General features: G+C 45.1%; 1 protein-coding gene across 1 annotated transcript in view; it reads left to right on the top strand.

Moving 5' to 3' along the window:
* Nucleotides 1-14,941, top strand: part of Scarb2 (scavenger receptor class B, member 2) — an 84,561-nt gene continuing 69,620 nt past the window's right edge. Inside the window, exons 1-3 of the mRNA XM_013020094.1 lie at nt 1-40; nt 2,803-2,905; nt 6,261-6,402. Coding sequence (XP_012875548.1) covers nt 1-40; nt 2,803-2,905; nt 6,261-6,402 — 285 coding nt within the window. The remainder of the gene's footprint in view (nt 41-2,802; nt 2,906-6,260; nt 6,403-14,941) is intronic.

Here is a 14,941-nt window from a genome sequence, read left to right as displayed (position 1 = left end):
ATGGGTCGCTTTTCCTTTGGCCGTTGTGCTAATCTTAAAGGTACCTCCTGTAGTTTCTCTAAGAGACATTTATGGTTAGCCAGGCGCCGCTTGCTTAAGGCTGGAGATAAGAGAAATGTTTATGGTTAGTCAAATGTTGTCTGCTTAGGGCTGGAGGAATATTTATGGTTAACCAAATGTAGTTTGTTTAGGGCTGGAGGAATCTTATCTTTCCATACACTTGCTTGGCTCCCAACATTTTTTGTCTTTTTTAATTTTTGTTTTTATTCCTGTTCTTAAAGAGTTTATTTAGCAAAGACAAAGTAAAAGCTACTCCGAAGAATGACCTGAAAACCAGCTGTCTTCCTTGGGGTCCTGGGCTGTTGCTATATGTTGCCCCTCTTTCTCCTCTCTGCTTTCTTTCCTCCCTTCAGGCAATCTGTCAGATTATGATTGAGAGGTTTGAAGCAGGCTGGACCTTCTCCAGTGCAGTGGCCACATGATGATAGGCTAGCCTGGGCTCAGGATTGGTTTGTGTGAAACAGGCCAGACCCTCTCCTGAGTGGTGGTCCAAGAAAGAGACATGGCAGGACCTAAGGCCCTCCCCCTTTGTGGTGGCTTGGAGCAGGGCTAGCCTGGATTGTGGCAAGACCCAAGACACTCCCCTGGGTGGTAGCCACTGGTGGGGGAGGGGCAAGCTGTCTAACTGGTTTGCTGATGTCCTTTAGGCTCCTGGGTTGGGGGAGGGGAGGGAAGGAAGGGAAGGTGTGCTCATTTTTTATAGCTTGGCCGAATTTCAGCTGTTCTTTTTTTTTATTATTTATGAGTACAATGCATCATAATCTTTATTATTATTTCATTTAGTCGATGTACAAATGGATTTTAATTCCACAGCTTAGGTTATGGGTATAATGTAACATTGTTAAATGTCACCCCTTTCATCATTCTTCTCAGCTCTTTCCCAACCTCCCCCCCCACATTGCCTCAATTTATCTAGTTCCATTTCACACACACATTCACATTGACTACCATGACTGCATCCGCCCATCCTTCCTCTCTTCCTTGTTCCAACCCCCTTCCCTTGACTTCACCCTTCCACCCTTGTCATGCTATTCAGTTGTTCAAAGGAGTTACACATTGGAACCCTCTCTTGAATATACTACACCTTAGTTCACACTTTTGTACAGAGTTCTGTTTTCCTTGGAAACAGCTATTGTCCCCAAACCCATGAAAGTGTGTGGGCAGGGCCAACGCTTCACTAGTATGTTTTCCTAGGTGGTCAGATTTCTACCCAAGATAGAAGTCCTGTGGGTTTTGTTGTTGTTGTTGTTTTGCCAGATCTTTCCATTTTCTTTTCTTTCATTTATTTAGTGTGTGTGTGTATGTGTGTAAGTGCCAATCCTGAGGCTTGAATTCGGGGCCCACGTTGTCTCTGAGCTTCGTTTTTGCATTATCATTGGAGCCACAGCTCCACTTCTGGATGTGGGGGGGGGCGGTGGGGAGGGGTGGGATTACCAGAGTTAAGAGTCTCACAGCTTTCTTGCCCAAGCTGGCCTTGAACCTTAATCTTCACATCTTATCAGCTGCTCTCTCTCTCTCTCTATATATATATATTTATTGTAAAGATACTGTACAGAGAGGTTACAGCTACATGAGTAAGGTAATGTGTGCATTTCCTATACAGTATTGTTACCTCCTTGTTTTTCCCCTACCATCTCTTCCCTTCCCACCTCCCCAACTCACCCCACCCAAGTTGTAAAGTTCATTTTTAACATAGTGTCTTGTACATCTCATTGTTACCATGGGTCAACCTCTATCATTATTTCAGCATTTTGTTATTTCCCTTCCCCTCCCCAAATTCTTGCATCTGGTTCAGTCATTGTCTACCTCACCCCAAGGGGAATGGCATCTGTCACCTGCCCAGGTCTGCTCCAGGGTCATCAGGAGCATTGTCTTTTTTAGAACTTTCCTCAACTTTGCAGACCCTTCAGGAAGAGAAGCCATGTTTTATCCGCAGGCTCTGTTTCTTTCCATCTCCCTAGTTTTTCCCTTTATGTGTTCCCCCTTCCCCCCCCCCCCCCCCCGCCACTCCCCCTCCTCCCCCCCCCCCCCCCCCCCCCGCCAGGCTCATTAGGTTTAGTCTGGAGCAAGCCTCTAACCATGATTCTCCTTTCTACTAGCTTTAGCATTGCTGGGGTCACCGGCATGCCACCAATCCCAGCTTTGTTCCTGGGACTGGCCTTGAGCCTCTGTCTTCCAGAGTATCTGGGATTGCAAGTGTGAACCTTGGTACCCAGTCTGTGTCTCCTTGATTGCTTTCACCTTGTGCAGCACTTTTTTTTTTTTTACCTTAAGTTAGCTGGAGCAGAAAGATAAGGTGAGAATAGGAATAAGGAAATGCCATGAGGGACAAGATTCCATTCCCCAAAACCATAATTGGTCACACCCTAGGCCTATGGACTTTCAAGGATCTCATTCCCTAGATCAGGGTCAGGCTTAGGCCTTGAGGATGATGACATCATCTCTATGTTTGCCTCTGAAAGTCCAAGAGGATCCAATGTGCAGGTACTTTCTCAAAAACACAGGCAAAAGACTCCTTATACTCAGCCTGCCACGGTGCAGTCATCAAGCCATTAAAAGAGAAGCCACCAAGGGGCAGAAGATTCTGATTCTCAATACTAGTAGTATGACCCTATTGGATCATATAACCCCAATCCCCAGCTGCTTGAGGCTTTGGCCTTACCCAAACTGCCCACCACATATCTCAAGGTATACTTCCGCTTTGCTAATAAGTCATTCTTGCTGTCTTCCTACTCTTTGTAGGATCTTTGCTATACCTGGAGCAGCATCCTGTTCTTAGATGTACCCAAAGAATGAGGAACATCTGGGCCTACGCACCCATCAGTAACAATAATCGCATCATGCTGTAAAGTCTTGGCAATGAATGATCTACAACCAAGCATCCTGAGATGCAATGATCAATAAAAAGAAGTTAGGAAGGTATGACAAGTTTATGGGTTCTAAAGCTTCTCATGGTGTGCATGAACCTGTTGTTTTTTGATGTTCTCCCAAGTCCACCTGCTGGCCTTTCCCTCGAATTCCACTCCCGCCTCTAAAGCACTGTCAAATTCACCCAGATGGAGTGGCATAGAACATTCAGCATCATGCTGTGTTAGATGCTATGGAGCAAGCTGAAGACAGGGTCCAGAGAAACAAGGTGTTCACTTGAAGAGTAAATAGAAATCAAGAAACAATAATAATTTTGGGGGCTGGGAAGGTGGCTCAGTGGTAGAGTGCTTGCCTTGCATGCATGAGGCCCTGGGTTCGATTCCTCAGCACCACATAAGCAAAAAAAAAAAAGGCAGAAGTAGCGCTGTGGCTCAAGTGGTAGAGCACTAGCCTTAAGCTGAAGAGCTGAGGGACAGCACCCAGGCCCAGAGTTCAGGCCCCATGACCAGACCCTCCCCCAAAAAATAATAATTTTCCCTGATACAATCAAGGAAAGAGACCTAGCTCAGTGCCAATACTGGGGCTTGTACTCTCCATCTGGGCAATGTTCTCCAGCTCTTGTGATCAAAACTAGTGCTCTATCACTTGAACCACACCTCCACTTTTTGCTTTTTTGGTGGTTAATTGGATTTAAGACTCTCACAGACATTCTTGCTTGGGTTTGGTTTCAAACTTTGATCCTCAGATCCCAGCCTTCTGAGTGTTTAGGGTTACAGGTGTGAGCACCAGAACTTGACTAGAGATGTGGGTTTTCTTTTAACCTTTTCTATAATCTAATACTATCTATCTATAATCTGTCTATAATCTGTCTATAATCCATATTATCTATAACTAATATCATATGGATAGAAAGTGTCACTTCAAAGGCTCATGTGTTTTCGAGGCTTGTCCCCTGTGGTGGTGTTATGGAGAAGTGAGGAGACCCTGGGCTTTCTGATCTGTTGATGAGTTGGGAACCTGGTTGGAAGAAGGCCCTCACTTGAGGGCAGAGAAGGGTCTTTGAAGCAGATCATCCTGTCCTCAGCCCCTTCCTGTCTCACTCTGCTTCCTGACCACCAGGAGGTAAGCAACTTTGCTCATCTTACACCATGACACTCTGCCTCCCCACTGCCCAGAAACAATGGAGCCAGCCAACCATGATTGAAACCATGAACCAAAACAAGCCTTTCTTTAGTTTTTGTTGTTGTTGTTTTGGTTTTTTGGGTCATGGGGCCTGAACTCTGGTCCTGGGCACTGTCCCTCAGCTCTTCAGCTCAAGGCAAATGCTCTACTACTTGAGCCACAGTGCCACTTCCGGCTTTTTTTTTCTGCTTATGTGGTGCTGAGGAATCGAACCCAGGGTCTCATGCATGCAAGGCAAGCGCCCTACCACTGAGCCACCTTCCCAGCCCTAGGTTGCTTTTTTGTTTTATTTTCTAAAATATGATTGTATTGTTATGATTAAGATGTACAGAGGGGTTACCATTCATAAGTCAGGTAATGAGAACCACTCTTTTTGACAATGTCATCCCTTCCTTCGCTTTCTTCGTTTCCCTCTTCCTTCCCTGCAAAGTTGATTTTTCCATATAGTGTATCCTGAATTGCACGACTGCATTTGTTCACCCTTCTTCTCTCCATTTCCCTTTGGCCCTCTTTCCCTCCCCCCACAAAAAATCAAAAGCAACAACAACAAAAATAATGTTTCCATTTCTTGGGTTTTGTTTTGATCATTTTTTTTGGTCGGTTGTGGGTGCTGGACTATGGGCCTGGGTGCTGTTCCTGAGCTCTTCAGCTTAAGGCTAGTACTCGACCACTTGAGCCACAGCACCACTTCCATCTTTTTCTGCTTATGTGGTGCTGAGGAATGGAACCCAGGGCCTCATGCATGCAAGGCAAGCACTCTACCACTGAGCCACCTTCCCAGTCCTTGGGTTTTGTTTTGTTTCATAGGCCCCATCCTACCATCTGCCCAAATACTCCCTTCCCACTGCTTGGGGCTGACAAGGCCCGTCTTGACTGGCAAGCCTTTCCTCTTTACACATCAGCTCTCCTGCCCCCCCTAAAGGGAGATATTGAGTGCACTTGGCTTCTATTTCTCAATAACTTCTACTGATACAATGACTCATTTGGGAATAACAGAACTCCTGTGCTGGTTTTTCAGCTGATTTCACAATACATAGGAGATCAGAAAGCTCTGACATTTGGTAATAGGCTGGCTTTCCCTCTCTGAGTTGAATGGCAACTTACACACAGCCCAAATTCCATTTGCTGCTAAAAGTATCATCAAAAAACTATTTCCATGGAGAACTGGTTTCATGTTAGACCATGGAAATTATGCTTTAAGCCACTGCCCTGACAGCTCATTCCTGGCTCACCATTCTAGTCCTGCATCAAGTCTGGGCAGGCAGAAGTGTTTGCTCTCACAACACATCACAGCCTGGCCCTCCTGTGTGCCATGTCACCTAGAGTGAGCCATTGCCAGCCACAACTTGCCCTGAAATGTGGAAACAGATGGTTCATACAGAACATTTTCTTTTTTTAACTAAATGCATTAGTTGGGTGCTGGTGGCTCACACCTGCAATCCTAGCTGCTCCACGAGGCTGAGATCTGAGGATTGAGGTTCAAAGCCAATGTAGGCAGGGAAGTCTGTGAGATTATTTCCAATGAATCACCAAGAAAAAGCAAGAAGTGGAGCTGTGGCTCAAGTGGTAAAGCACTAGCCTTGAGCAAAGAAGCTCAGGGAAAGTGACGAGGCCATGAGTTCAAATGCCAGGACCAGCACACACGTTAATGCTACAAACAGTAACAACAAAAACCCAAACTATTACAAGTTGACAATAACCAGTTAGCATGCAGATACTTCAGACTGGAGAAAATGGTTGTTCTTGATGACTTTACATGTAATAAATTCTCATGACATTTTGATTCCAAGATGAATGTATAAATTTAAATAAAATTTGACTTTTGGGCTGGGAAGGTGGCTCAAGTGGTAAAGCGCTAGCCTTGAGCTGAAGAGCTGAGGGACAGCGCCCAAACCTAGAGTTCAGGCCCCTAGACCGGACCCAAAATAAAATAAAATAAAATAAATAAAATTGGACTTTTACCAAGTGAAAACATAAACATAAGGGAAATTTGAGTAGGCATTAATTTATAGGAGTCGATTCAGGATTGGTGACTCTAGAACTATATTTCTATAAAACCTGAGGTCAACAAAATCTTTAAGAAACAATCCTGTGCCTACTGTACGTTTGAAGATCAAAGGGGGACCTTCCACTCTTGATGATTCCCTTAGGAAAGGGCGTGTAACACTCACCACCCTTGTTTCAAATCGCTCGAATCGCCAAATAACAGGTTCCTTTGCAAATAAACAAGGCAATACCAACGACAGAAACCACCAGATTGAGTTTCAAAATACGCTGCTTTCCTGGACCTCCGTATTTCAAGGCAGCCCTTTTAATCTGAGGACTTTAAGAACGTTTTCTTTGGTTTAATTGGTTTTATCCTTCCATTTGCATTTTCGTAATTGTCACAATGCTACTTCTTGGCAAACTTTTTTCCCCCCAGTTATCCCTACACCCATCAGGTAAGTACCCTAATACTGAGTGTACCCCCAACCCTTGTTTTCTTTTTGAGATAGAGTTCACTATTTACCCCAAGCTGGACACAAACTCATGATCCTGTGGTCACAGCCTCCCAGAACCTGGGATTATAAACATTTGCTACCATATCTGGCTTCTGCTCTCATTTTGCTCCTCTGCCTCCATCTCCTGTCTCCACCCCACTCCCCAAATAGTCTACCACATTCAATTTATTGGAGGATACCACATGGGCTGGGTTCATAGCTTAGTAGGCAGATACTTGCCTGACATGCATAAGGGCCTGGATTTGATCCCTGGTGCTTAGGGAGGGGGTAGGAAAGACTCTTTGCTTATGATTTCAAGGGGAGAAAATAAAACACTTGGTTTCTTTCTTCCTGGTTTTTGTGTTTTATAAAAGTCTATATATACCTAGTCATGGCGGCACATGTCTGTAATCTCAGGAGGCTCAGGCTGGAGGACTATAACTTAAGCCCAGCCCAGGCTACAGTGTGAAACCAATAACGGAATAACCAAATAGTCTACAACATTACAGGAAGAATAAAAAGAGGGCTGGGAAGGTGGCTCAGTGGTAGAGCGCTTGCCTTGCATGCCTGAGGCCCTGGGTTCGATTCCTCAGCACCACATAAGCAAAAAGAAAAAAGCCGGCAGTGGTGCTGTGGCTCAAGTGGTAGAGCGCTAGCATTGAGCTGAAGAGCTGAGGGACAGCACTCAGGCCCAGAGTTCAGGTCCCACTATCGGACCCAAAAAAAAAAAAAAAGGAAGAATAAAAAGAAAAGGAAAGAAAAGAGGATTTAAAGAGGATTTTCTCATAACCTCTAACAAAATAAAAAGAAAAACAAACTAAAAAAGACTACTTTTGCTTACAGTACAAAAGTTCTCATGGAAAGCCATGAGAATTTGTTAATTGGATAAGGCAAAAGGGTATTTTGTGGACAATCTCATAAGATTGTCTCTGCTCTGGCATGGGGTGCATGTAGTAGAATATAAATGGCAAATAAATTACTCTGGGGAATTCTAATCTGTCTGCATAAAAACTGCTATTTAAACTGGGTTTAGTGACTCATGCCTATAATCCTTACTGCTAGGGAGGATGAAATCAGGATTGCTTCTGAGGATAGCCTGAGGAAAATGTTGAAAGACATCTTAATAGAAAATTCTGGGTGTGGTAGTTCTTGTCTGTTATCTCAGCTATATTGGGAAATGTGCATAGGAGGATTGTAGTCCAGGCTGGCTTGGGGGAAAAAAGGTAAAACTCTATCAACGAGCTACACGGTGGTTCAAGTGGTAGAATGTCTGCTAAGGAAGCGCCAGGCCCTGAGTTCAAACTCTAGTATTGTAAGTATATGGTACTGGGGGCCAGGTGCCAGTGGCTCACGCCTGTAATCCTAGCTGCTCAGGGGGCTGAGATCTGAGGATCACGGTTCAAAGCCAGCCCAAGCAGGAAAGTCTGTGAGACTCCTATTTCCAATAAACCACTCAGAAAACCAGAAGTGGCACTGTAGCTCAAGTGGTAGAGCTCTAGCCTTGAGCTGAAGAGCTGAGGGACAGCACCCAGGCCCAGAGTTCAAGCTCCATGACCCACATTATATATATATATAGATAGATAGATATAGATATATCTATCTATCTATCTATCTATCTATCTATCTATCTATATATATATATATGAATTCAAACCATATATATATATGGTACTAGGGTTTGAATTCAGGGCCTGGCACTTGCTAGGCAGTACCTTACCACTTGAGCTATGCTCCCACTCCAGTCTATTTTTTTTAGTGGATTTCTGCATTGCTCAAGGATGTTTCCTCTATAAACATTTACAAATAACATATGTCATTCACTAAGGCATGATGATACATTTTATAGATCATCTTCAAATAGTAAGAAGAAAATCCATGATTTTTGAGACATCTTGGAATCAGATTTACAAAAGCCTAAGCAAGAGCTAGGTAATGATGGCTCATACCTATCATTCTAGCCTCTTAGGAGGCTGAGATCTGAGGATCAGGATTCAGAGCCAGCTCTGGCAGACAAAACTGTGAACTACTTATATCCAATTAACCAGCAAAAAGGCAGAACTGGAGCTGTGCTTCATAAAGCACCAGCTAAGATCTTGAATTCAATCTCAGTACCACAATTACTAAGCAAGGCCAAGTGCCACTTGCATTGGTTATTTAGATATCAAAGGAATAAATTTTAAAATGTATCTCTTGTTATCTGTCTGGTTAGCTGTAACAAACCATCCCAAAGTTAGTAGCTTAATCTATAGCATTCTATCACTCATCCTGTAATGTGGACAGAGCTCAGCCAGGATGGCTGTCACCTCTGTCCCCTGGGAATTTGGCTGAGGCTGTGATATCTATGAGGGTCTCTCATTCTCCAGGGTCTTCACCATGCAGTCTGTCAGATACACTGGTCTAATCTGTGCTCCTAATGTGGCAGCTGGAGCTCAACAAGGCAAAGGAAAAAGACTGCTAGCCCATCAAGGTCCAACCTTGGAACTGGTGCAGTACCAGAAGCATATCAGCCTCCTTACATTCTACTGGCCAGGGTGGGTCATGAGTACGGCCAAGCTTGAAGGGGAGGAGAGAGATTCTACTTTTCTTTTGCTTTCTTTCTTTCTTCCTTCCTTCCTTTCTTTTTTTTTTTTGAAGTACTGGAGTCTATCTAAATTTAGGAACACATGCTTACTCAATTTGTTTGCTAGGTTGGCACTCTTATTACTTGAGTCAAGCCTCCAGTATGGCTTTTTGCTGATTATTTGGGAAGTGGGGGAGGTGGTATCATGTATTTTTCTGCCCAGGCTGGCCTCAAACTTCAATTCTCCAGATCTCAGCCTCCAGGTGTCTAGAATTACACGCATGAGCCACCAATGCCTGGCTCTTTTTGATGGGACAGGCAGTCTAAGTCTATAAAAGAGTAAGAATCTATAGCAGTAGCAATTGGAGCCACACAGGGTTATAAAAACTGTGGATGAACTCCAGGAAATGGAAACAAGTGTTTTTTTCCTTGTTGTTTTTTCTTTTCCTTTGTGTCTTGTTTGTTCATTTATCTGTCTTTGGGAAGGTCAGAGGGGGACACAGAAATGGAGGGACAAAGCGTGAATAAGACGACAATGGAACTCACTAGACATAGAACTCGTGGGTGGGGACAGGTGAGAAAACCTGGGAGAGAGTGAGGGAAGGGTGGCATTATCCAAAAATATATAAACTCTTTGCCTGACTAAGGTAACTGTAACCCCTCTGTATATTGCCTTGATAATAATAATTTAACAATTAAAAACAAAAAAATGTGTACTATAAATGTTAACACTGAACACCTGACTACTTCCTACAGAAAAGTATACAATGACTACATGATTAACCTCATTTCAGTGTAATGTCAATATTGTAAATTTACAAAGGGGCCCAGAGTCCTTTTTGCTTTCCCTGTCTTAGAATACATGAAGAAAGTTCTTTGAGTCTTGCATGGCATTTCAACAATCATTCCTTCCAAATGGTAATTGATCTTCTTTTCTGATTGTCTGTATAGGGAGTTCATTGGGAAAATTCTTCATTGTCTTCCTGCCCAGGAATCTTCCTCTCCATAAAATATAGGAGTGGTGACCTTTACCATAATGCTTGACCCTCTGGGGTGTGTCAGGGGGTATTAGTCTATGTGCTTGCCAGCCATGGCCACACCTGAAGTAGGAGGAGTCTCACCTGCAGAGTAAGATGACTGTCTGGTAATTAAAGTAAGAGTGCCAATTAGTGGTAGAGACCACATGACTTATAAATCAGAAGTGAAGCAGCAGTCACAAGGGGCATGAGAAGCTGAGATCAGAACTGGCGGTCATTGAGTCCCTCAAAGTAGCTGTCATGGGGTAGAAACCAATACAGAACTAGACAGAAACACAACTGGTCAAATGCTCAAAAGTTGTATCAGCCTTCATAAAACAGAAATTAGTGTGTGCCCTCACACTATGATTTGGGGGATAGGCATTCTCTTTGTAAAGCTGTTTTTCTGTTTTCTGTAATTAGGACATGTTTGTTGTTGCTGTTCTGTTGTGGTTTGGGGACATTTTAAAATGCTGGTCTGATCCACTGTGCTAAGAGGAAGAAAGAGGTTTTTGTTCATCCAGGGCTAGAGATTTAAAGGGGAAGCAGTTTTCCAATTGCCTGACCTAGTGGAAACAGTGAAAAGCTTCAATAGGGAGATAAACTGAGGACAAACAACCCCCAAAACCTTGTTCATATACTCTGAGATTCGTTATTGATTTTGTCTCTGTCTCTTCATTCCCACAATCCATTTCTACCCTGATGGCCCCACAAGAGGCAAAAAGAGAACTCCAAAAACAATGGAAGCCAGGTGCCGGACATGAGGGAGAGACCTCTAAAAACAATGGCAGCTCCCGGCTTCTATATAGCCATTGTTTTTAGAGCTCTCTTTCCATGCTTATAATCCTAGCTACTCAGAAGGCTAAGATGTGAGGAGCAAGGTTCAAAGCCAGCCTGGGCAGGAAGGTCCATGAGATTCTTCATATTATTTTTGTTGTTGTTGGGGCCTGGGTGCTGTCTCTCAGCTCTTCAGCTCAAGGCTTGTGCTCTACCACTTGACAGTGCCACTTCCAGTTTTCTGAGTGGTTTATTGGAGATCAGAGTCTCATGGACTTTCCTGTCTGGGCTGGCTTTAAACCATGATCCTCAGATATCAGCCTCCGGAGTAGCTAGGATTACAGGCATGAGCCACCAGTGCCCAGCAATGAGATTCTTATATCCAATTAATCACCCCAAAGCCAGAAGTGGAGGTGTGGCTCAAGTGGTAGAGTGGAAAAGGTAAGGGACAGTACTCAGGCCCTACTACTAGCACTGAAAGAGAGAGACAGCGAGACAGAGACCGAGAACAATGGTAGGTAATTGGAGGTAAGATAAGATGCACAGAGATAAGTGGTCTGGGCTGCAAAGCCTATGGAGCTATGGTCTTTGTACCCCAGATTGGAGCCAGTAAACAGAGAATCTGCAATTAGTCCTCACCAGGGTATGGGTAGGTGTTCAATGTGAGCATAATTCTGTGGGTGCTATGTATTAAGTCAGGTTGCCATGTCTTTTTTTTCTAGTCCATGAAGTATCCCAACTTCCGGGGGACTATTCCAACTTCCTGGGGCCAGTGGGACTGGAACTGATGATTGACTAAGGGAGTCACCAACACTCAGTCAATGGGGCTAGGAATCTATTAGCCACAGCAACTGCTCTCCACGGTATGGAGGCCATGAAGAACAGCAGCCAAGCTCTCTTATGGCAGGGTTTTAAAGGAGCAAGCAGGTCACACACAGCCAGCAGGTTTACAGAAGCAAAACTAGCCATTACTGATCACAAATAACAATTACAATTTCAATAAACAAAGCAATGAGTCATCAAGGCAAAAGTTACATTTCCAGGCTACACCTTTGTGGAGCCAATAAGGTTTTAGTTGACATTTAACAAAACACATTCCAAACTTCTTACTTATCACATCCAAAATTCAACTACCTTCCACATTTCCTGGCTCTTTCTGAGTTTCATTGTCATTTGCCACACTGAACACCCTAATTTACTGAGTCTCTGCCTCTGAGAATTTCCTTTAATCATTAACCTAGAGTTCCTTTCTGCCTTAAATGTTTTGCCCTATTTCTGCTAGCCACAGTGAGTTTCCCCTTTTCTTATTTTTCTTGGTTCTAACAGTCCAGGATATATGCCCAATTGCAGCAAACCCCAATCAATGCCTGGAAAGGAAGCAAGTGAGCTTGGGAGCTAGGGCTAACCAAACTAAGGCACAAGGCAGAGCAAATGGGAGCTAATGCCGAAGACTGTGACTGTGGAAGGAAAAGCTGCTGACATAGGGACTGGGGCCTCCACCTTGGCACAGCTGGCTCCCTCCAGACCTCACCAGGTTCTAACTGCATGCCAGGCTGGTTCCCTGGGGTCACCCCCAAGGTCCCAGCCTTATCCCTTCCTGTTCTCTATAATCCAGTAACATACACCAGGACTTGCTGGCTCAAAACAACAGTCCTCTATTTTGCAATTTGGAGCAGAGCTAGGCTGGGACCCTCTCATGATTGGGATGGGACAGCTGGGAGCTGGAGGAGGTCATTTCTCTCCCAGCAGGCTGAGAGCATGCCACTGTGGTTTCTCTTACGCTCTCTCCAGCATGCAAGTCTCAGGGCAGCTCAACTTACGGGGTGGGGGGGTGGGGTTGGGGATACCAAGAGTAAGAATTTTCAGAGGCCCAGGCAACAGTTGTAAGGCCCTTATGACCTGGATTCGGAGTTCCTGGATGTGGTCATTTCTGCCATATCTCTGTGTTTAATAAGCCTAACCCAAATTCAAGAGAAGGTATGCATACTCCCCCAAATAGGACTCCTAAAGAATCCCTAGCATTTTCAACCCATCACCCTCTTTAACCAGGTCCTCAGCAAACCCTTCTTTTTTCTTTTTTCTTATTGTTTGTTGGTCATGGGGCTTGAACTCTGGGCCTGGGCACTGTCCTTCAGCTCTTCAGCTCAAGGCCAGCGCTCTACCACTTGAGCCACAGCGCCACTCCCAGCTTTTTCTACTTACGTGGTGCTGAGGAATCAAACCTAGAGGCTCATGCATGCAAGGCAAGAATTCTACCACTGAGCCACCTTCCCAGCCCCATGCAAACCCTCCTGATCCTTCCAGATTCTCAATCTGAGAACATGGGCCCTACATCCTCATCCAGATCAGATCTGCCACTCAACAACTGGTTTACTCATAGTAGGTTACTTAACCCTTTAGAGTCCAGTTGCTTTGCATGTAAGATGATGATAATGGTGTTCCACAATCCTCAAGTGATTCATTCTAGAACTCTCTCCTGCCCCTGGACACTCATCAAACTCCAGATGCTCAAATCCTTGAGGGAAAAACTGTCTCATGTTTATATAGAAATTACACACACTTTCTCAATAGTCTTTAAACCCTCTCTAATGAATTAAAATACTATAATGTAAACAGCAGTCGCTTATATTGTATTCTTTAGGGAATAGAGACAAGAAAAGGATCTGTACAGGTTCAGCACAAGAAACAACCAAACTAAATCTAACTTCATGACTATATTGTAGACATCAGCAACAATGTAGCTTTTCTGCTCCTGTTTTCTGTCGCTGGCTGATTGAATCTGTAAGGGTAAGGACTGAGGTCCTAAAAAAACAAAAGCCTGGAGCCAGTGGCTCACCCCTGTACTCCTAGCTGCTCAGGAAGCTGAGATCTGAGCCACCCTGGGCAGAAGAGTCTCCATGGGACTCTTATCTCCAATTAACCATTCAAATACCGGCAGTGGTGCTGAGGTCAAGTGGCAGGGAGCTAGCCTTGAGCACAAAAAGGTTCAGGGACAGCACCCAGGTCCTGAATTCAAGCATGAAGGCCCCAAAGCCCTGGCCTCAGCGGCTGAAATCTACCCTTTGGTATGTCTCCCCAGATGGGTGCAGAGGCTAGCTTCCCAAGGCTGCTCCATCAGCTCATGACCAAGCACAGCTGTAACCAAGGCAGGTCTGTTTCTGGCCTGTTCGGGCCTAGCTGAACTGGTTAGACCTGCACTGCTTCCTTCCAGCAGACCTCTCTTCTTTATCTCTTTCCCTCAAAAGAAGCCTTCACACCTCCATCCCTCTTCCTTGCCGGCTTCCCTGGTAAATCTCTTACAATCTTTAATCCTAGAGCTGCTGTGATGTTAAATGTGTGTATGTGTGTGTGTGTGATGAACCAGCAAAAGCCTGGCCTAGAACTAACCCTCCTTCACTCAACCAACATTTAAGTCACCTGCCAGCACCTGGCAGGACTTAAGTGAGCAAAGCGGACGATACACAGCATGTCAAGCCACTCTAAGCTTCTTGCTGATTCCCTTCGACAGGACAGGAAGAGCCTCTCAAATCCCACCTGAGGCCCCGTCCACCCACACCTGCACACCTGAGCCGGCGCCAGCGCCACCTACACCACTGCGCTTGCGCTCCCAAGTGTCCCTTGCTTTCTCCTACTTTGGGTGAAATGCCACCCGCTGTCCCTCTCACACACCTCCATTCCTTCACGAGCTCCTACACATCCCGCAATACCCAGTTCAATCCTGGGGCCCAAGAAGACCTAAGCAGACAGCGCATTCCTTGCAAGGGCACTTGTCATTCTAATTGCGTGTCTGGGAGCGCTCCAGGGGCTCCTCCAGAGCCAGGGAACCGTCACCCCCATCCGAAATCTCCAAAGCTCCTCTCCAAGTAGGCCCTCGGCCCCAGGATGTCAAGAGCCTCCACCCGGCCCGGCCCGAGTCACCGGGCGGGGGCCTGCGGGGACCGTCGCGCGGGCCGAATGGCGACCGCGCTGCGGGACACATGACTGCGGCCTCCGCCCTG

Source organism: Dipodomys ordii, unplaced genomic scaffold, assembly GCF_000151885.1.
Source record: "Dipodomys ordii isolate 6190 unplaced genomic scaffold, Dord_2.0 Scaffold49, whole genome shotgun sequence".
Classification (NCBI taxonomy): domain Eukaryota; kingdom Metazoa; phylum Chordata; class Mammalia; order Rodentia; family Heteromyidae; genus Dipodomys; species Dipodomys ordii.
The sequence above is the reverse complement of the archived record's forward strand: the minus strand, read 5'-3'. Positions and strand labels throughout refer to the sequence as shown.